Source organism: Lynx canadensis, chromosome X (genome assembly GCF_007474595.2).
Source record: "Lynx canadensis isolate LIC74 chromosome X, mLynCan4.pri.v2, whole genome shotgun sequence".
In the NCBI taxonomy this organism is placed as follows: Eukaryota; Metazoa; Chordata; class Mammalia; order Carnivora; family Felidae; genus Lynx; species Lynx canadensis.
The window spans coordinates 26498886-26521520 of record NC_044321.2 but is presented as its reverse complement, the minus strand read 5'-3'; the positions used below and the strand labels follow the sequence as shown (position 1 = coordinate 26521520).

The following is a 22635-nucleotide window of genomic DNA, read 5'->3' as shown; positions in this document are numbered from 1 at the left end:
TTAGAAAGGAGTCATTTAGGCAGGCATGTATGTAGAATTTTGCATTTTAATTAAAAAGCCTCGAAATGAAATGAACCTCTGACAGTAACAGATGAGTACTTCTAAAAGCTGCGTTACTATTTGATATATGTGCAGTGTTTTCTTGTGGATAATAAGTCCTACGACTTGTTTCAAGAAAAGTGACAGGACTAAAACAATTAAAAAAGACAAAGCTGCTCTTTTTTAATCATACACTCATAAATAAAACTGGGTTGTGAATTATTTCCAGAGAAGCAATTGACAAAGTGTAAGTAAATCACTCTAAGAACTAAAGCTGTCTTGATTTTTTTTTGAATGCTCAAACCAAACCTGTATCCTTGTCCAATTATGAATTTCCTGTGACAAATAAATATTTACAAAGTATGAAATATAGACTTGGTGCACTTCCTAAGGCCAAAGCATACTATGAAAACTAAAATTTAATATTTTTTCTCCCCTCGAATACACCAGAATAAGAGCCTAACTTTAAAATCATTCTCTCTTGGAGCAGACTGTCCATTAATCATTCTTTAGATAATATTGGCTTTGTGAGTTTTCAGGTAGAAAGAAAAACTGCAATTTCTAGATCAGAAAATCTGAGTATTTATGGATTTGAAGAAAACAATAAGACCTAGCAGAATAGAATTTTCTGTAAGCCCCATTATGCAGTCAAGAAGGACAATTCTTTCAACACCCCCCCACCCCTATTTTCCTGTAAAAATCCTTTACGTTGTTAAAGGGCTTGATTGGGTAGATCCGAGGGTTAATTTACTTGTGATTTGGAAAAAGACTGAGACTTCCTTCTTCTTCTTCTTCTTCTTCTTCTTCTTCTTCTTATTATTATTATTATTATTAAGTTTTTTACTGTGATGTGTGGGAGGAAGGTAGAAAGAGGCCCCAGAATGAATTCACTAATTGGGGTTTTCACCTGCTGTGAGTCTAATCGAAAACAAAGCCTTATTTGTAGCTGAAGAGGAAGGCAGATTATGCAGACTGTCAGAATTTCTGCCTAGTTTTGAAATTCCTGCTCTTTGCCACAGTCGTTGGGGAAAAGGCAGACAGACAGATCCAGCTCTGAGCCGTTGTTAAGGTAGACCGGGAATGCTGTCGTCAGTGTTCTTGAACCACCTTAACGAGTTACCCATTTTTAGCAGGTGGCGGTGTGCTTTCTAGCCGCGGGGTAGCGCTGTAGCTGGCGGGCTGGTACCGAATTCTTTCCGGGGGAAGCAGCCGCTGGCCTGTGAGGTTAATGAAGTGTGGCTTTCTTTTTGTGAAGATGCTAAACTTCACATCTCTTTAGATGTTCGGTTTGATATAGGTGGCTCCGTGGGAGCTTTGAAAAAATCTTAGGAAGAGCAAACTACATGAGAGGGGAGCTGAGTTCCACTTGATTTGGAACCTGTTTGGTGAAATCTCCGGTTTAGGTGGCAGCTGGGCCAGAGAACTTCCCTCAGCCCGGCTTACCCTGCCTCCCTGCAGGGGAAGGGCCTGGAAGAATAGGCTTTTGTGTGAGTGTGAAATAACTCTGTGTCTGAATGCAGAGGGCTCTTCATTTACTGGTTAATGTGTACTGACTGGATATTCTGATGTCCAGAAGATGCTGGTTTCAGATTGATCTAAAGAGATTGTTGTACATATTTTAATTAGTCCTCCGTGGCGTTTGCCCTCACTAGCAAGGACTCACCATCATCACGAGCCTTTATTGGACGTCCGATTCACCGCTCGCGGCTAAGACTCGTCCTGTGCAAAGAGCGACATGGAATCCTTACGTGTTTGCTACGTATGCAGATGTTGGGATTTGACTGTAAAACATGTATTATGCTTAGCGGAAGTAGTGCCTATATTCCAAATGAGTTTTAGAAAATGAGGCAGGTTATACTTAACATTGGCTAGGGAACACAAAGCAATGCGGGTAGAGACTCTTGGAGCTAGAGGAAGCTGGACCCTAGCGGGTAGTGCCATCCCCCATTCTGTCTCTTTACCCTTTCCCTTTCTGCTCCTCATTTTATTTTTTTTTAATTTTTTTTAACGTTTATTTATTTTTGAGACAGAGAGAGACACAGCATGAACGGGGGAGGGGCAGAGAGAGAGGGAGACACAGAATCGGAAGCAGGCTCCAGGCTCTGAGCCATCAGCCCAGAGCCCGACGCGGGGCTCGAACTCGCAGACCGCGAGATCGTGACCTGAGCTGAAGTCGGCCGCTTAACCGACTGAGCCACCCAGGCGCCCCTCTGCTCCTCATTTTATAACGGTAAAACCTGACTAGCACTGAATCTCCAGCAGCCCAGGAGGACAAGGACGTGTTTGTGCAAGATACGAGCAGCTTGGCCTCTGGCCCAGGCCCTAAACACCCTCCCCGACCTGGGCTCGTCCAAACCTGTGACCCTACAGCACTGACATTTCCGGTCCTTAGCTCCAATCCAAACGTCGTCCCTGTGAGCTCCAGACTCAAGAGGTCCAACTGCCTTTTGCATCACACGGCCTCCTCAGACTCATCGTGCTTAAGACTGAATTCCTCCTCTCTCTCTGACCCTCTTCTGTACTGAACCTGCCCCCCCCCCCTGACATTCCTGGCTTGGCGAATATTACTCATGCAGTCTCGGGATTCACCCCTAGAACCGTGACTCAACCTTGGCTGCCTATAAGAATCACCTGGGGAGCCTTAAAAAAAATCCCAGTGCTCAAGGTCAATTAGATCAGAGTGGCCGGCTGGCAAGATGGAGGTCCGTGGTCCTGGTAGATCTTCTCTCTTTTCCACTCATGCATCCCATCAGTCATGACTCCTGGGGTTTTTTTAAGTTTATTTATCTAACCTTGAACCTAGAACCTTGAGCTCAGGACCTGAGCGCAAAACAAGAGTCGGATGCTTAAGCGACTGAGCCACCCAGGCGCCCCACGACTCCTGTAGTTTTAAACCTTATTTTATCGTTTCTCCACTCTCGGCCACTACCGTTGTTCAGGGCCCTGTCATATTGCCGTCAGCTTGTATCTGGTCTCCTAATTCCAGACTCCTCCGATCCAGCCCTCACTCCGTTTCCCGAGTGATTTTGCTAAAAGGCAGATAGGACAGAACCACACCCGTGCTTAAATACAGACCTTTCAGGATATAGGTCAAACTCTGGATCGTCACACTAGGTCCTGCTCAATTTGCACGCCTACTGAATCTCTATCTTGACATTCTCTCCCAAAGATCAAATAGACCACTGCAGCTCTTGAAAAGAAAAAGCTGTTTGTGGCCTCTTTACCTTCACACCTGCCATTATCACCATTTATAAGTGCTGATTTGCCTTTACGCCCAGTTGACCAGATGCTCCTTTTGGGCCTACAGAGGAGGCTTCTAGAAATAGCTGTTCAGTGAATGAACCTAGTCATCTTCAGCTCCAAAAGGTGGAGTTAACTTACTCCTCCCTCAGAAGTCCCCACTCAGCATCCAGTCTAGTGAGCCAGAGGTTGGCTTTGACTGGATGGGTCCCTGTTTGGTCAGGATCCTGGGAGAAATGGATGGTACATTTGAAAGTGGTACTTGAAAAGAGCATGCTGGAAAGGTTATTTACAAAAGCCTGAGCAGCGTAGGGGAAAGAACAAGGGCAAAGGGAGAACCTGGAAGGTGCCGTTGCTGTAGAAATGACTGCCCAGCTAGACTTGTGGCGGGAGGGTAAAGGAACTTAGCCACTTCCAGGTGCAAGGCCAACAGGAGGGAGCCTGGGGAGTAAATATGCAAACATCTCTCTCCTTCTGCCCCTTATCTCCAGCTGTAGGCCTTTCCTCATGGCCTCCCTGTTGGCTGAAAGCAAAAGGAAGCCAAAGGGAGAGAGAGCCTGATTGATGTCATCCCCAGAGGTCCAACCCCCTGGGGCACAGAGCAGCGTGGAGAAGGGCAGAGGATAGAGGTGGAGGGGAGAATGAGGGGTTAGTCCTTTAGATCAGAGAGGCCTTCATTTTTCTAAGTACATGCAACATTAAAGTGGTTCAAAGATTGGAGTTTTGGGTATGGAAGAATTACCTGGGGTGCCTTCCTGGACCTCATTCCGTCTCGTTCGTTGCTTAGCCCTTTTTGTAGCAACCCTACTCTCCTCTCCTGTCAGACAGCAGTGAGATCGCTCATGAGCACCAAAGAAAAATATACAGATCATCCCCCACAGTAAAAGAGGCCACATCTCCCCATGGCAGCATAGTAGAGGCCTTGGAGCCAAACTCCCTCTTCCAGACCTCGCGCCGTCGCGTTCTCGCCATGGTGTCTGGGATGAGTAGCTCATGGTAAATTCCGGAGTCAGAGTTTCAACTTGTTTTTTCTGGTGGCCGAGCCCCATGTTCCTTTCCTGTCTCTGATTCACGTCAAAACAGTAATCATAATAATAGCTACTATAAACAATTTATTTTCATACATGGCATCATTGTAGAATTTACATATGACATGAAGATACATAAATTCTGTTCTTTTCTCAATGCCTTTTCCTAATAAGCGAAATTCATAATCTAAGCGAAGCTGACAATAAAGCAGTTACTGTGATGCCCGTGTCATTTCTTAATAATACTTTCGGTATTTAATTTCTAAAATAACATCAAGATTTGGGAACAAGTCTTCAAGTGCCTATAACTCCAGTCTAAAAAAGAACTTAAAGATGTATTTTTGAGGATTGCCATCTGTCAAATTTAAGGAAAAAAAATCTGAATAGTGATTTCTTATTTTCCATTCTTTTTTTCCCAACGAATTGTTCCTAGTAGTTTTCTAGCTGAACAGTGAGAAAATGGACTTGAGCGTTTATATTTTAGCGAAACGTATCAGCACTTCGGAATCTTCAGTGGGTAATTTAAAAGTGTAAAACGAAGAAGAAGAAGAAGAAGAAGAAGAAGAAGAAGAAGAAGAAGAAGAAGGAGGAGGGGGAGGAGGAGGAGGAGGAGGAGGAGGGGGAGGAGGAGGGGAAGAGGAAGCAGAGGAGGAGAGGGAGGAGGAAGAGGAAGAGGAAGAAGAAGGAGGAGGAGATGAAAGGAGCATGACAAAGCACAGGTGTTGCAAACCTTTAGCTCATTGATTTCTGATATATACAAATGCCCATGCTGTGAGGCGTCTCTCTTTTCAGTGAAATAAACAAACAGTATTTAAGTGATTTGCCACGTTGACACCGAGGTTAGTCACTGATTAATGGCAAAGGCCACAACTTTCTCCTCGCAGAATACTAATCCCTTCTCCCCCAACGATAGGGGCAGGCCTAGAATCAGCAGTTAGACCCAGGGACAACCTTACCCAAAGGGAATCCTAGTGTGCCCCCCTCAGACCATAAGAGAAGCTGCCTCCACCACTCCCTGGCTCAAAAGGGCCAAAGGACGGCATTACTAAGTCTCAATTTATGAGGCCAGCAGAAGTGCTGTATTTGCTTTAAAATCGTACCTACATGCACGTCTTTAATGATAACGGTTACATTTTTATTTGGTTGGTCAAGGGTAAGGAAGACACTTGGCATCCCCTCTCCCTTTTGTTCACGTACTTTATTTTTTGCCTCTTTTGTCATGCTGTAGCAAACCGTAAAGGGGGATTGACATCTACAGCCCAGCCCCCTCAACTCCAACACTGTATGGGTGGGGGGGGGAGGCAAAGGGAAATGTTGAGCCAAAAAAGGATATTTAAAATGAAAAAGGGGGACTCATTTTAAACTGTAAACTGAAGTGGAATGAATCAGCCAGAGAGAGTGAAAAGGCAGTCGTTGAAAGAAGATAAAAAGAAAAATAGGCCAACAAAATAAATGGACAAAGAGGGACAATGAAACCAAAGGGAGTTTGTCAGAAAACACTCTTTGGATGGATGCTAATGGAAGGTACTTTGTGAAGAATGCAAAAACTTGATGTGCTAATGAAGGCTTTCTTCCTTTCAGAGTATTTGCAGCCTTGAAATAATTTTGAACAGTTAACCTGTATTGTCATATGGCAAACACTAAGATTAGAAATACTTGAACTGCCCGGGCCCTGCGACTTTTCAAATAAAATGTTCCATTGGAGATGGTTTCCTTTTAGATTTCTCTAAAACGCTACTAAAAGACCCAACTGTGCACGCCGTTGGTGGTGGTGTTTTCTTTAGAGTCTATACCAGTGGTTCTCAAACTTCAAGGTGCTGTTTCAACTTCAGTAGGTCTGGGCTGGGACCCAGGAATTCCTCTTTCTCAAAAGTTCCCAGGCGATGCTGATACTGGTACACTTTGAGACTACAGCTGTGTCACAAATACGAATGAATGCTGCTTCCTGAGAAGCCCGTTTAGCCCAGGCTGAGCATAGCCTGAATTCCATGTCCTTACAGCCCTACCACTTTAATCTGCGACTGAGGGAAAGCGGTGGGGGGAGAGAACTATGATTGTGATTTTTTCCCTCTCAGGCTCTGAAAGGAAAACTCTGAGCCCACACACTTAATTATCTGCAATGAGGTCATTTGCACCTAGGTCATTTATTTAGGCAACAAGTAGTCTTGCTGGAGGTTTTAAGGCGGTGCCGGCAGGGCGGTGTGTGGTTTTCAGGTTCCTAGGACTACCTTAAATCCCTTCCTCCTTCTGTCTTTTCTTTTTCTTTCCTTTTTGGGAGGCTGAGCCCCCGCTGCGGGGTCTCCCGGAGCCCGGGTTCCTAGGTCGCTAGGTGGGGGCGGAGCCCGGCCCGGCCCCGCCCCGTCTGCCTGCAGCCCCCCCTCCGCGCCCGCCCGCCCGCCCGCCTGCCCGCGCCGGCTCCTCCGCAGTGCTTTCAGCTGCGAGCCTGGGCGGCGGCGGCGCTCGACTCTCGGGGAGCCCGGCGGCTCTGGGAAGCTCACTCCTCCGCTCGCGCCTTCCCTCGACCGCCGAGCCCTTGCAGCCATGAGGGAGCAGCTCAAAGGGTAAGTGCAACACGGCCTCCTCAGATCGCCGCAATCCGTGCACTTGTGGCACGAGCAGGGGGCAGACCCAGGCGGCCAAAACTTGGACGAGCGCGGCGGCTGGACTCCGGGCGCCGGGCGGCCGGGCGTCGGGGAACCTACCCCGCGGGTCCTTGCTGCGCCGCTGCAGGTGCGTCCCCGCGGCGTCCTCCTCGGCGCCGGGTTTGCGGGGGAGCCCCCTTGCTCTGGCTTTGGGATGGGCTCGGCGAGAAAAAAGCTGATTTCTCGTCGTACCCAGAGGGGACAGCGCGTTCCCCAGGCGGGGATTGGGGCCGCGGGAGCTTTTTGCTCCTTTCCGGGCTGTGTGGACGTGAGCCAGACAGGCTGTTCCTAAACCGTCTCTCGACCTCGCGGAGGGAAGGGGCGCGCGAGGCTTTACCTTCCATTGCACTGCAAGTGCCAAAAGGTCAACTTTCTGCCTGATTTCTTCCGAGGATTCCAACTGACGTTCCCCTTGTTGGCTTTTCTACTGTGTTCGTTCTATGCCCCAAGTCTTGCAGAAACCAGGAAAGAAAGAAAAAAGCAATTAAAGCCCAGAAGCCAAGGATTTGACATAGAGAGAGGATCAAGGGATTTTTGTTATTGTTTTCTGTTTTGCCCTCCGGGGTTGGGCGTGCAGTCTTTTCGGGGTGTCCTTCGCTCGTGTTTCTCCAGGTGTCTGTGCTCGTCTTTAAGCAAAGTTTGTCATTCCTGATCTGATCGTGGCGACGAAAAGGGCAGGACACTTTGTTTATCTCCGTTAAATTGGAAGTTAAGTTTGAAGCTTAAATGGAAAGGGTTCGGTTGCCCGAGGGAGGCACAATATTAATTATGAAATGCTTTAACGTCATTTTTAAAAAGTGCGTCTGACTTAAGTGGGGAACCAGAGTCTTTTCAGTGAAATGTACGTTCTTCCTTGGCCAAAAAGCTCCTCTTGGTGTCCCTCCTTCCTTATCCCTGTCACCTGTGCTCGTCACCACCACCACCACCCCCCCCCCCCCCCATCTTTCTCTCTTGACTAGATTTTTTATTTCCTTGTGCCACATCCCCTCTTTGCAGGATCCAGTTGCTCTTGGAGAAGCTAGAGGAGCAAATGGAACAACACGGTTACGTGAAAGGTCTCTGACCCTTGATCACCGCGGAATTGGTTTCAGTCAGCGTTGTTTGATCTTGGATTGGACACGACCCCGAAGTGAAATTGGTCTGGCCAAAGTTGAGGGTGGGTGGGATTTAAGCCCAAAAAGCAAATAGAGGGATGACAAGTAACAGCTGGCACCGTCACCGAGGCAATCATCTTTGGCCTGGCTTGAGCCAAACAGAATAAAATGTTAAATATCCCAGGGAACAAGAAGGGGGACTAGAATAGGATTTCTGATGCTTAGGTGGACCCCCAGCCCCCTAAGCCCCCTCCCCACGGTAGCAGAAACTTTTAAATACATTTTCCCATTCCCGCCCTGCCAGTATTCCAGCAATGCAAGCCAAGTTCAACATTCAGCATGGAAATGCCAAGGCTCCTCTAGAAAAGGAGTCTGATCCCCAGATTAAAGGGAAATGATTTTGTGTGTGTGGATCAATGAGCTCCAGATTATATATGAAGCCGAACTCTAATCCTCTGCAAATCGCAAGAGAACGGTACCTTTTTATACCGCTGCATAGCGATTAGGTTCCCCCCCCCCCCTCGGGAAGTAGTGGAAAGAGATTTTTTTTTTTTTTTTTTAAACGGCAACTGTTTGGAATATTTTCAGTACCCAATAACAGTGGTGGCAGAAGAAATCTTATTTTAATTAGGCAACTGCCATTTCCCCAGCGAGAGGAGTAGAAATTTGTTACTTTTTATAAGTGTTTAATGTTTGTTTTTAAGAAACTAAAAAAGCAATTCCACTAAGTCTGATTATTCCAACACCGACAGCAGGAACAGCTCTGAGGCCGTTATAATAACCTTGCACACTACATGAAACTAAAGAAGGTGAGAGAAAATTTAAATTGTATGGTGGGAAATTAGGTCAGCCCAGTGCTCAGTAGAGTAATGCTTTAATTTCTTGTTATTGACAAGTAGGTGTTGCCGGGGTCTTTTGTCACATCGAGTGATTTTGTATTTTAATTTGCATCAGCTCCGTATCATGGCCTCAAATAAAAGAGAAAAGAGAGATTCTTGTAGTTTGTACACATTTTAAAAGGGGAAATCAGAGTTTAAAGGCTGTTTAGAGAGGCCTCTCTGATGCCAGGCTTTGGAACCGGCAGGGCTAGAATCAGTAAGAACACTTTTTAGAGATTTAAAGAGCGTTTTAAGGATGATTTAGGAATCTAGTGTCTGTGTTAACGGGCATGCAGAATTTTGATCTGTGTCAAACGTCATTATTCTCAGAAGACTGAACAAAGATGGACCCATTAACTTGTGAACAGGTTTCCAAGTCCCTTTTGGTTCGGCATGGTACATGCGGAGCGTGTTTCAGATGTGAAAAGTGAAATGCAAAAAAAAAAAAAAAAAAAAAAAAAAGGCAGTTACCAAAAAAGGCACCACCCACACTTCCACGACTACCTCCCCAGCACAGTATCTTTTTCTATATTTTCTGTATATTCCAGGTAGACCTGAGCTGCTTTTCATGGAGTTGGTGAGAATCGTCTCCTGTTTTTGAACTTAGACACAGAGTAATAAATACAGCTGTAAAATCTGTGCTGATCCCATACAAAAAATGGGCTTGTCCTGTAAGAGAGGGTAGGGATAGGAGTTCCACGACTTTGTGCATACCATTTCACACCGTCCATATTCATCTTTTCTTTCTCTTCTGGGGGTTAAACGTGTCTCACTAGGGCGCTGAATTCGCCACACCCTGAAAACACCCACATCCAGTGAAGTGAGTATTTGGTTCAACTTAACAGTTACCAAAGAATCGGAAGTCGTTTTAGCTGTGTGGCCAGTCGTTTTTTTAGCATGAACTGATTAAAAGATTATTTTTCTCTTTTGGAGGATTAGTCACACCCTTTATTCTTTTCTTCTTCCCACTTGTGTTCACTTCTGCCTCGTTCTGGTTTGTAATCGACGTGCAACCGAAATCCTACAGGTGACATACAAATCTGTTTTCTGGTTACTTTTCTGACATTGCTTAAAAAGAAAAGTGTTGCGTGTTAGGAAGAAGGTAAAAGATTGGCTTTTGGATTTGTGTGAGTTCATTTATGTGGATTATTCAAGTCCCCCAGAATCACAGGTAAGCGAGCAAATGAGGACCTGGGAGGGCCTGGTATCTAGCAATCCATGGAGTGGGGCTAGAAGGAGGGGCTCAGAATTTCTTCTATCTTCCAGCAAAGGAAGTCGTGGTTTAGCTAAGGACTGGTGTGGATTAAAGCAGAGTTTTTAGAATCCTTCCCCTGATTTTGAACCACTGGAATAAATTCCTTCAAAAGGTAAAAAAGTCAGTTTATCACCAGTTATGAGGTTTATTATGGAGAGAGGGAGCTACGCGAAGCTTGCATTCACTCTCTGTGGGATTCTCCGGTCACTTGTATGCAAGTGTCTCTTTTCTTTTGGAATTGCATTTGGTACAAGTTACTGTGTTCTTCCGACTTGGCGTCCCTTACAGATGGTGGCCTTTCAGAGTGCTGGTCTGGTCAGGTTTATCAGCTCAAACAGACGTTTTTCTGCCCATCTATTGAGGATGCTATAGTCCTCCCACACACCGTGGAGATGGGACTTTATTATCATGCATTGTGTGTATGAAGGGCCTATAAGTGTGGACACGCGTGCTTTCCCCGTCTAGTCCCTTCCTCCCTCCCTGGCGCTCCCAGTGTGCACGGCCTTTGGAAATGATGGAGGCCTGAATGCAGGGTGGTCTTTCTTTGCTGGGCGCTTCTGTACAGAATTGGTACACCATCGCTTTCTGAGCTAAAAAACACCGAGAAGAAGCAACGCTTTTTCCGTGAAGCTGCAAGCTGCAGCCTCCTTGTGCTGTGCATATAAAATACCAGTTCCGCCCACCTCTTCTCCAGATCCAAAACCGGCTTGGTGGTGGGGCTTCCTCAAAGCCCCTGAGCCTGGACTGCGTGCGTCTTCTGCTCTCTTTGCTCTTTAAGACTTGGACGTCACTCCGATACCTTCCCTCCACTCAGAAGCCCCTCTTGTGGTCCTCACATGCGAATCGTCTCTGTGGAAGGATAAGCCAGGAGTGAGCGCGTTTGGGAGAGACTGAACCAGCCCTTTGCGAGCCAACGTTGTCTTGTAACTTTCTTTCGGTAGCCCTCACTGTCCAGTCGGTGGATGATGAATATCAGAGGGGGGGGGGGGGTCTTTGAAGGTGGACAGTTTGGGGAATTTCCACATGCTTTGTGACATTTTTTATTGTATTTCGCAGACCACAATAGACACTTCTCCTTTTAACTTCTTTTTTTCTTTTTTTTTTTAATGTTTATTTAGTTTTGAGAGACAGAGACAGAGCACAAGTGGGGGAGGGGCAGAGAGAGAAGGAGACACAGAATCCGAAGCAGGCTCCGGGCTCTGAGCTGTCAGCACAGAGCCCGACTCGGGGCTCGAGCTCACGGACCGCGAGATCGTGACCTGAGCCGAAGTCGGCCGTTTAACCGACCGAGCCGCCCCGGCGCCCCCCCCTTTCTTTTAACTTCTTAAAAAGAAAAAAAAAAAAAGAGGTAATTCACATTGAGTGGTTTTTGTTCTCTACAGAGGATCTGGCAGTCTTACTGCAGGTGGATCCGCACCTGAAGCGTCCTCAACTAATAAAAAGTCGACTTTTAGTGGGTGTTAATTTGGGGACCACGTAGTAACAAGAGCAGCCATGCACTGAGCACCAGAACGCGCTGGTCACCTAATCCACTGACGCTCCCAAGTGAGCAGGCTTGCCCCAAATTGTCCAGTTAGTAGGGCCCCCAGCCAGAATCCAGTCCTCAGATTTAAAATCTCTGCTGAGGTCACTTGACATTTGCTGCCTCCCCAAACTCCTCTTTCCTTGTGAGACCTCTGGACTCTCTGTTGGCCTTGAAGTGTCCACATGGAAGCCAGTGCTCTTCTCTCCATCCCCACCCTTCCCCCCCAAAGATTATGAATAGGCCAGGCACATGACTCTTGAAATATCTATGTTCAGGGCTGCATTTTACCATATCAAAGCCTGTCACGCAATCCCCGAAAACTGGAAATACGATGCTATGGCGATTTATGTAGATGGGCCAGAGTAAGGAAAAGTATATGTAGTTATCTCTCCCGGATTTATTCTTGCAATTGAATTAGGAACAAAGGTGTTTTGTTCTTTCTGTGGCCAGGACCTGATAGCTGGCAATCACACTTAGCGAAACTTCAGAAATGGAAGAGAACTGTGGAGTGCTGTGTAGAGGGCTGAGTAAAACAAGACTGTTGAAAAGTAATGCGGAGAGGAAAGGGAAGGGTACGTTAGTCGGGCAGCGGCTGTACCTTAGGCCGGAATGAAATGCGGTTGTCGTGGGTATGAGACCTGCTTATGTAGAAGAAGGAGCAATAGAAAAATGTCAAGGGCGGTAAGAGCAAATGAGAAGTGAGGCGGTGTATTTATTGAACCGATATCCGGTCTCTCTTTGACCGGGTGGAGTACCACTTGTCCGTGCCCTTTCTGAATGTTCTCCATTGGACAGGTGAAGAAATCCTGGGTTTCGTTTATTGATTACCTAACAGAGGCGTTGTATTTTGTTATAACAGAAGCACAACCGACTTGTGGGTGCCAGAAAGAAGCACACTCTGGTTACCGAAGTAAGTTCACATTGCTTTTCGCTTTGAGAGGAAGTGCTTTGAAGGAATGATGCCGAATAAAGGAGAAGCAAGCCGTGCTTTGTTCTCCCCTTCCTTTTCTCTCCTACCCGTTAGACATTCTAAAGTCTCTCTCTGTATTTTCTGTTTTAGCCACGAGACCCAAACGACTTGCTGGGACCATCCCAAAATGACAGAGCTCTACCAATCTTTAGGTAAGGAAGTGGCCATGCTTTCTTGACGCGTGACTTGTAGGATAAAGTAGTTTGTCCTGTGCCCCTCGTTTGTTGTCTCAATCTATCGCTCGATTGTTTAAAGGGTGAAAACGATGACTTTGTATCCAAAATTGACAGCTTTCTCGTTTTGCAGAGGTTCTCTAACAGTAAGTTTGAGAATGTCATTGATTCCTGAAAATTCACTATACCTGAGAGGGCCAAAGGGTCTCGGCGGTTGCCTTGGCTGCCTCAAAGGATGGGAAAAAAAATACTTGCAATTTATGGCACTTGTTTTTCCCACCGAGAAAGAAAACAGTTTCAAGTTGTTCCTATTGATTTCTTCCCTGTGAAACTCAAGACAGTGCTTTTGCCAAACCACGAATGTAGCGTTAGGAATTTTCTGCCGTCTTGCCAGTGCTTATAAGTCCTAAGCCTGCCGGGTCATCAGCGTGAACATTTAAATGATTTTTCTACTGTGCCGTGTTTTGTGTTTGTGTGACAGCCTCATAATTTCCCCCCCCCCCCCATAACTTGGGAATTTTTTGAGCAGACACACAGCCTCCAGATAAGAAGAAAACGTCAGTCTTTTTAATGCCTGATGGAAGTCCACTCAATACCATTTTAGATCTTTCGCGAATAATCTGAAATGATTTGTCTCACGTAATGATGAGTTGTTTTTTGTAGATTGCTAGGATTTTATTTATTTATTTATTTATTTATTTAGAGCGACAAAGAACAAGCAGGGGAGGGGCAGAGAGCAAGGGAGAGAGAGAGAGAGAGAGAGAGAGAGAGAAACCCAAGCAGGCTCCGCACTGTCAGCACAGAGCCCGACGTTGGACTTAAACTCAAGAACCATGAGATCATGACCTAGAGTCATATGCTCAACCGACTGAGCCACCCAGGCGCCCCTCTTTTTTTTTTTTTTTTTCTTTTTTTAATTAAAGATGGGTGATGGGCATCGAGGAGGGCCCTTGTTGGGATGAGCACTGGGTGTTGTATATAAGCGGTGAACTACGGGAATCTACCCCCAAAACCAAGAGCACACTGTATACACTGTATGTTAGCCAACTTGACAAGAAATTATATTTTAAAAAGGCAAAAAAAATAAAAATAAATGATTCCCACTTTATTTTTTTGTTCAAAAAAATTTTTTTTTCAACATTTATTCATTTTGGAGATTGAGAGAGGCACAGCATGAGCGGGGAAGGGGCAGAGAGAGAGACACAGAATCCAAAGCAGGCTCCAGGCTCTGAGCTGTCAGCCCAGAGTCCGACGAGGGGCTCGAACTCACAGACCATGAGATCATGACCTGAGCTGAAGTCAGACGCCCACCCAACTGAGCCACCCAGGTGCCCTGTGATTCTCACTTTAAAAAAACAGTTATGTCTTCTCTACTACTAGACCAGTTTTTTAAGTCGGCTTCTTTGTGAATGGACATATTTACAAACCGAAATGCATAAGGTGAACTCTTTGGGTTTGAAATTAGGTGACACTGCCCATGGGAATCAGGGTGACGAGACACATCCTGTACCTGCCCGCGCACGCGTGAGCGTGAGCACATGTGTGTAGCTTTTGCTGAGTTGCTGTCGTAGGTTCTCGTTGGTTAATGAGCTGCAGTTCTAGAGATATTCCGGAATGGCGTAGGAGATATTAGTCTAAGAAATTGTTTTCCTAGACTTTTTCTAATTATAAATGAAATTAGCTCCTTCTAAAAAATCTGAACAGTACAAATACAAAGTATGAAAAACAAAAGGTGTCACTTACAATTCTACTGGCCAGAGATGTTTAGTACATTTCAATTAATACGATGTCACTTTCGTCTAGCAGCGTGTGTGTATGTGTAGGAAGGGTGTGTGTATACATGCACATATGTTCACGGCACACTCTTTAAAAATTTCAAAGATACTGGGATCAGCTAATCTTTCAGGGCTGCATTTTGATCTCCTATGGAATGTTTCTGGCTTATAATGCTGTGCTGTTCAGACCACAGGTGAAAAACCTAGATGGTTACCTTCGGCAAATGAGAGAAGGGAGACCTCATCTGAAGTACGAGGCAGCTTGGCTGGGGGAGCAGGCTGTCCTAGCCCCGTGCTCTCAGGACTTCTGATTTTTCAGGAGAACCTAGAAATCTGTCAGTCAAGAGCTAGTTTGAACTCGTCTGTCGGCCTCCTGATTATAACCTCGGGCTTACATAGATTCAGCCCACTTGTAATGTTTCACCTCTGATCACAGTGACTTTTTTTTTTTTTAATTTTTTTTTCAACGTTTATTTATTGTTTTTGTGATCACAGTGACTTCTAGTTGTAATATTTTAATTTACTTTTACTTAAAAATTATTATAGAATTAATAATTGTTCATATATTTTGAAATTTAAAAATATAGACAGGCTAATGAACGAAAAAGAGGAAAAGACAAATCATGTATAACCCACCTCTTCAAGTTAGCTAATATTTAATAATCTAGTAGGTATCTTCAAAAATGTCTTTCTGTGTGGGGCGCCTGGGCGGCTCATTCGGTTGAGCATCTGACTCTTGATCTCAGCTCAGGCCTTGATCCCAGGGTCATGAGTTCAAGCCCCACGTTGGGCTCTGCGCTGGGCATAAAGCCTACTTAAAAAAAAATTTCTTTCTGCTTCTACATTTTTACCAAAGTTGGATGGATGGTTCTGTTTTATAATCAGCTTTTTTTTCACCTAAAGGTAATGTACCATGGCCATATTTCCATTTCATTACATTGTATTCTCTACTGGCTTACTTTTAATTGCTCTGTAATGAGAAACCACAAACGTGGTTGATAAAAAGCTAATTATGAACTATCAATGAATAGATGTTTGTACCTTCACTAGAAATTAAATACGCTTTTTATCATCGTATTTCTGAGGTTTTCTCAGTAATTCAAATGTGGTGGTAAACTGAAAGCTGGTAATTTGGCATGATTTCTGACCGTGGGCAAATCACCTGACTTCGGGAGATCAGGGAAGTTTACAGTTGCAGGGGGGGTTTAGAGCTCATGTATTACCAACTTTTTCTTTGATGAAATCAACTTCATTGAGATAATTTGCAGACGATAAAATGCAGCCGTTTTCCATAAATGGTCAATTCCAACCTCCTTTGAAATGCTGTTCTCCGCTATCCTAATAACAACTGTCTTGGAAATGAACTGGTGTTGAAATTTGTTTTGTAGCTTTCAGAACGAAAATTGCCAGTCTTTTTGTTACAATCAGATGTTACTTAGGCTAACTTTTATCCCAGTGGTGACTCATCCGATACCATCTTCCATTTATTGAGAGCCTACTGTATGCGCCGCATCAACATCCATATTTCACAGGGTGGTGAGATCAGGTGCAGAGAAACCGTTTATTGGGGCTGCTCAGCTTTCTGAGGCTACCCTGGGTTTTGCTCAGGGCCCTCTGTTAGCATTTTTACGGAATTCATTCATTTTGTTAACTCAGTAAAATATGTCCATGTAGGTTGCTATGCACCTGGTACAAATATGTACAAATTGACATTGTTACCTATGGATAGACCGTGACTTCAATAGTATCTCTGGAACAAATCCATTGCATTTCTGCAGACGGTATGGTTGGTTCCTAAACAGTAGGCACCCTTCCTCTGTTTTTCCGGACACCATGGAATGATTGATTTTGTTTGTTACACGTCTGTATTCCTGAGATAACCTACCAGATGAGGCGTTATTTCTGCCCTCACCCACCCATTGCAGGGTTTCAAAGTTGAAATACAAGCATAACATACCGAAAAGAAACCTTTTATTTCTTTTTAATATTTATCTTTTAAAAAAAATTTTTTTTTTAATTTTTTTTTCAATGTTTTTTATTTATTTTTGGGACAGAGAGAGACAGAGCATGAACGGGGGAGGGGCAGAGAGAGAGGGAGACACAGAGTCGGAAACAGGCTCCAGGCTCCAAGCCATCAGCCCAGAGCCCGACGCGGGGCTCGAACTCACGGACCGCGAGATGGTGACCTGGCTGAAGTCGGACGCTTAACCGACTGCGCCACCCAGGCGCCCCTAAAAAAATTGTTTTTAACGTTTATTTATTTTTGAGACAGAGAGAGACAGAACATGAACGGGGGAGGGGCAGAGAGAGAGGGAGACACAGAATCGGAAGCAGGCTCCAGGCTCCGAGCCGTCAGCCCAGAGCCCGACGCGGGGCTCGAACTCACGGACCGCGAGATCGTGACCTGAGTTGAAGTCGGACGCTCAGCCGACTGAGCCACCCAGGCGCCCCTTTAATATTATCTTTTAAAGTTTATTTATTTTGAGAGAGACAGAGACAGCACGAGCGAGGGAGGAGCACAGAGAGAGAGGGAGAGAGAGAATCTCAAGCAGGCTCTACGCTGCCAGCTGCAGAGCCCGACGTGGGGTTCACACTCACGAACTGCGGGACCGTGACGTGAGCCCGAAATGAAGAGTCGGTCGCTTAACCAACTGAGCCATCCAGGCGCCCCTCTTTTTAATTTTTATATATGGTCTTCTCTTTTTTACTCACCGTCTGCAGAAATGCAATGGATTTGTTCCAGAGATACTATTGAAGTCACGGTCTATCCATAGGTAACAATGTCAATTTGTACATATTTGTACCAGGTGCATAGCAACCTACATGGACATATTTTACTGAGTTAACAAAATGAATGAATCCCATTAGGTCCAAGCTGCTATTTTGAGTTGGAATAAATAGTTGGAAGCCTTCACCTGCGCCCATTTCGTGAAAGGTCTCATGAAAGCGAAACTGGTGTGTGGTTTGGTGTGTTAAGTGTTTTAGACGATGTGTAGCCCCCCCCCCCGCCCCCCACCTAATAGAACCTGAACCTGTGGTCTGTGATCCCATGTTGGAAAATACCAAGATGCTGCTTCTCCAAGCTCTACCTGAACTGCAGACATTCTCCCTGTGGAAGCTACAGGGGTTCACACAACCAGCCCGTCCTACACGTGTTTGTTAATGTCCCTTGTCCCCAGAAGCATTCAGACGGTCTCCCAGCACTCCCTACCTGTGGTCTGGACCGCATACGCTTGGAAGCCAAAACCATCTCAGAGGGGCTGAAAAAGTTGCTTCGCCTGCTCACGTTCGAGCTCTCATTAGTGGAGTGAGAGGTGATTTCCCTTCTCGTTGTTTTTGTGTGATTCTCAAAAAATGAACTTCTATTCCTTACGTATTTAGCAAAACACAGTTTCGTCATCATTACCCCATTCCTTCGTGTCCCTGCAGCTGTAATCGATGAGCCAGCGAGAACCCATGACAGAAAAGCAGCAGTAGCCACACTCATCCCTCCCTAACACGGCACACAGACATGTGTAGAATTTATGTGTCAGTACCCTGATTCCTCAGGTGACTTTGAACACAAGGAGACCACGTCATGTGTTTTAGGTTCTAAATATGTCCTCTCGCAAAATAGCAGACCTAAATTTTTTTTCCTTTTCTTTTCTTTTCTTTTCTTTTCTTTTCTCTTTTTTTTTCTTTTCTCTTCCTTCCTTTCTTTCTTTTCTCTTTTCTTTTCTTCCTTCCTTCCTTCCTTCCTTCCTTCCTTTCTTTCTTTCTTTCTTTCTTTCTTTCTTTCTTTCAAGCCAGCAGGGGAGGGGCAGAGAGAGACAGAGAGATAGAATCCCGGTGCCAGGGCTCGATCCCACGAACCGCGAGATCATGACCTGAGTCCTTCATTCAACCCACTGAGCTGCCCAGGTGCCCCCAGCCCTAAAAATGTTTAGTGGTGGAGGACATAGGCCTAAGTTCTTTGTTTAAAAAAAAAAAAAAGAGACTACATTTCAGATTATTCTTAACCAGATCTAGAACAGCTTCCTGGAGTGAGCTCCCATCAGATGTGAGGAATATTTGTGCGTTCTTACTTTTGGGGCTGTGTACCTACTCAAAAAATTGTAAGTAGTGAAGAGAAGGATTGTCAGGCTCCCGCACTAATACAAAACAAGGCGTAATAAAGAAATACTGTAAATGTTCACAATGATGGCCTGACAGTCATTAGGCATTTGAGCATTGGAAGGTCTCCAGAAAATTTTTACGCAACATTAACAGTTTGGCAAAAGCGTCTTTCAGTAAGAACGACCTGATAACAGTTTTCTTTCAGCCTTTTGCTCTCACTGCCCCCCCCCCACTGCGGTGGGGTGAAGGGTATATAAAAAAACAAAGTTTCCCATATCTATTTTTGCACGGGCCTTAGTATTCTTATCTTTGTAATGAGGGTACAGGACAAAAGTAAGACTCTTTGTTTCTTTTTCTGTTACTTTGGGCCGAGGTGGGGCAGGTTGTTTCCAGAACTTGCTGTGATCATAATTTTTCGAGAAGTACCTTTGGCTGACTCTGCAGGCGTTTGGATTTCTAAAAGTTTAATCATTCCTATTTTTAAAAATGCGCATTCTAGAAAACAAACAACAGAGAGAAGATCCTGCCACCCCATCCGAGTCAGAGGCTCTTGAGATCTTTCCCAGAAGACCCACTGGGCCATGCATTTGTTGTTGCAAAGACCTGTTCCTCACCATTTCTTAGGAGCAATAATATGCCCGATACATGAAGTGAATTTCCGGTTTCTTTTAGTGTCTTTACAGATGCGACGGAAAGACTGTTGTTTTGTTAGATTATCTGTTTTGTTAGGTTGTTTAGGTTGTAAGCTAAAACTCTCCAAAGCTCCAAGAGGCGGTTACAAAATCGGTAGCTGTTAGATAGTAATGTGCTCCGGAATTTATTTTGAAATGTTAACGTAAGACTGACTTCTGTGAAGTGCCATTATATGACAAAAAGCCCATGATTTCTCTCATGACTTCTGTCTGGGTTCTTTACGTTCATCGCTAAAGTTTTTAAGTAAATACATATATATATATATATATATATGTATATATATATATATTTTTTTTTTATTTAAACGTTTATTTATTTTTGGGACAGAGAGAGACAGAGCATGAACGGGGGAGGGGCAGAGAGAGAGAGGGAGACACAGAATCGGAAACAGGCTCCAGGCTCTGAGCCATCAGCCCAGAGCCTGACGCGGGGCTCGAACTCCCGGACCGCGAGATCGTGACCTGGCTGAAGTCGGACGCTTAACCGACTGCGCCACCCAGGCGCCCCAATACATACATATTTTTAAAAGCTTCCACCCCCCCTCCCCCCACAACATGTACTGCTTAAAAATACTTGAAGAAAGTATTTCTTAGTCCGTCTTCCTGGAATCTATTAATTCGAAATGCGGTGAAACCATGTGGTCCTCCCCACGGCTCCTTTCGGAACTCCACTGTGAGCTGTTTGCAAAGGAGACACATGCGTACAAAATAAGGTGACATAAAGAGGGAGTGAATGATCTGATCTTCCTTACTCTGCTTTCCTCTTGCCTCACTGAAGCCCCTTTAACCCCCAGGGTTTTCTCTGGGTGGGGGGAGATTGGTTCTCATCCTTGCCTGCACTTCTAGCATTCTTTGGAAAGATCTAGCCCCTCTTACCTGTCGCCCAAGCTTTGCAACCCGCTGGCCGGCATGATGCTCACCCAAATGCTACAAAAGCTCTCAGGTTTTAAATCTGGACTGAGGCGTGTTTTAGGAAATCTCCGGAAAAGTGGTCTCAAAAACCCTTGTGATTTGGAGACAGACGGTCCCTCAGCACGTGACCCCTAACCTTGTGTCTGTTGCCTGCGAAGAGGTTTAGAATGTTAAAATGAGGGCTTTGTTTCAGGGTCCCATGGGTCTGAGGCTGGTGTGATTCTTCAGCAGTGCAGGTTAAGAGGACTAGTTAAGTCCCAGTTAAGTCAGGAGGCTAAGAGCTTCTTCATCCCATTAAGTGTTCCCTCCCCAGGACGCTCTCCCATTTAGGACCCGCGGGATCCCGAAGGACCATGAATTCCTTGTACATCGGGAGCTCGTCCTAATGCCTTTCACAGCATATTACATAAAGTGTTCTCAACTAGGCTATTTGGTACTTAGCGTATTCTTTTCCTTGTCTCTTATCTCCAGGTCCTTAAGTATTAAACCCTCCTGTCTTTTGATTTTCTCCTCCCATAATGCCTGGAACTGGAAAGAATACCTGAATTCAGATTCAGGCTTTCATGTGACCTTGGGCTAATCCTTTGCTATTCCTTGGTCTTCGATTTCTGACTTTGCCGGTTGAACTCCTGGCCACAGTATAGCTCAGTCTCGTGCGATGCCCACCTCTCCAATTTCTCTTGGTCCGCCCCAGCCTGGAAGAGAGGAATAATAGGATAACCATGTTGATGATAATTGTACTTTGATTTTGTGTAGCACTTGATACTGTGCAGAGTTTTCAGAAATAACTGTATTTAATCCCTGCACGGCTGTAAATTAGGTATATAGATGGCACATGACCTGAATTTTGTGTGAATTTCAGTTTCAGCTCATGTGTCCTGATCCTATGGAGCATACTTGCCGTTTTTGATTCGGCAAATAATGCTCGCCTCTCAGCGGATGGGGCGGCTGTTTCCTTGTTTCCTTTTGGACTTGAGCGGGACGAGGCACAGGACTTGCTTTGACTTATTTATACTGACTTATACGCATTTTATGGCTCCTACTTTGCCGTTCTCAAAGGAATATCCGTTACTCCTAGCATGGTTTCTAAAACTGCTTTATCAGCATAATTAAGCTATGGAATCTCAAATGACAGTCTTTATTCCCTAGCTGACAAAGTTAGCAGTGGAGATTTACTCAGATTTGCACAATACAAGACGTTAAGGCTGTTATGAATGTTCTTCCTTTACTTCTACTAGCCTGCTTATAAAAGAAAAAAAGGAATAATCTGCTCTTTTCATGTCGGTTACAATCAATTGATTTTTTCCCCATTTGTAAAATAGAAATGTAATTTTTTTTTTTTAACGTTTATTTATTTTTGAGACAGACAGAGACAAAGCATGAACGGGGGAGGGTCAGAGAGAGGGAGACACAGAATCTGAAACAGGCTCCAGGCTCTGAGCTGTCAGCGCAGAGCCCGACGCGGGGCTCGAACTCACAGACCGCGAGATCATGACCTGAGCCGAAGTCGGCCACTCAACCGACTGAGCCACCCAGGCGCCCCAGAAATGTAATTTTCAAATCGAAATCGATGGCACTTTAATGGAATATTTTGAATAACATTTTTTCTTGTTCAGGTAACTTGCTTTACACCTTCTAATTGAGGAGCATAAGTACGTAGGTATTTCCGATTTGCATCTCCCGAAGCTTATTTCAGAAGGAAGCTGAAAAGGATTCTCCCTCAGACTTAGACTGGTTTACAATTTAAAAGACCGGCCAAAGTGGGGTTTACTTGCTCTAAATTAGAGGAGCATTAAGGTTACACCTGCAGCTGTGAGAAAAGTGCTGGATGTGGACAATTTTATGTAGCTGGCTCTGCAGAAGACGATTTTTGCACACCAAGTCAAGGCATCTAAAAACATGTCTGTTCTTATTCAGACACTTTCAATATTTTTTAAGCGCACAAGTCTGATTACCTCTGTACGTCTCTCGGGAGCTGCAATTTTGCTGGAAAGAGATTCGGAACAGTCAGAACACTCACATAAAATAGATAGTGAGTTTTTAAAGTCTGTATCCTCTACGGTAGTAATAAAATGACCTAAAAATATTCTGCAAGGCTGTCTTATGACATAGCGGATGAATCATTAGCTTCTTTATGAATTGGTGATATTCTGTGAGAATGTTGCAGAATTTGCCAGTCCACAGTCTCCATCCGTTGCGTAACTGCAGGGAAGTCCTTGCGCCCCCTCAAAGATTGAAGCTTATGTAACTGGGACATATGTTCTATACGAGTGTGTGTGTATGTGCACGTGTGCGCACGTGTGGTACACATGGATTT

General features: G+C 44.9%; 1 protein-coding gene across 9 annotated transcripts in view; it reads left to right on the top strand.

The window, feature by feature from the left end:
• Positions 1 to 22635, top strand: part of DMD (dystrophin) — a 1834617-nt gene that overhangs the window by 1679817 nt on the left and 132165 nt on the right. For 4 of the 9 annotated variants that reach the window (XM_030304767.1, XM_030304766.1, XM_030304769.1 and 1 more), the window contains one exon: positions 12762 to 12823. In XM_030304767.1, the coding sequence (XP_030160627.1) occupies positions 12762 to 12823 (62 nt within the window). Of the gene's footprint in view, positions 1 to 6735; positions 6869 to 12761; positions 12824 to 22635 lie in introns of those variants that run through there. The other 5 variants (XM_030304770.2, XM_030304773.2, XM_030304771.2 and 2 more) reach the window with 3 other exon arrangements.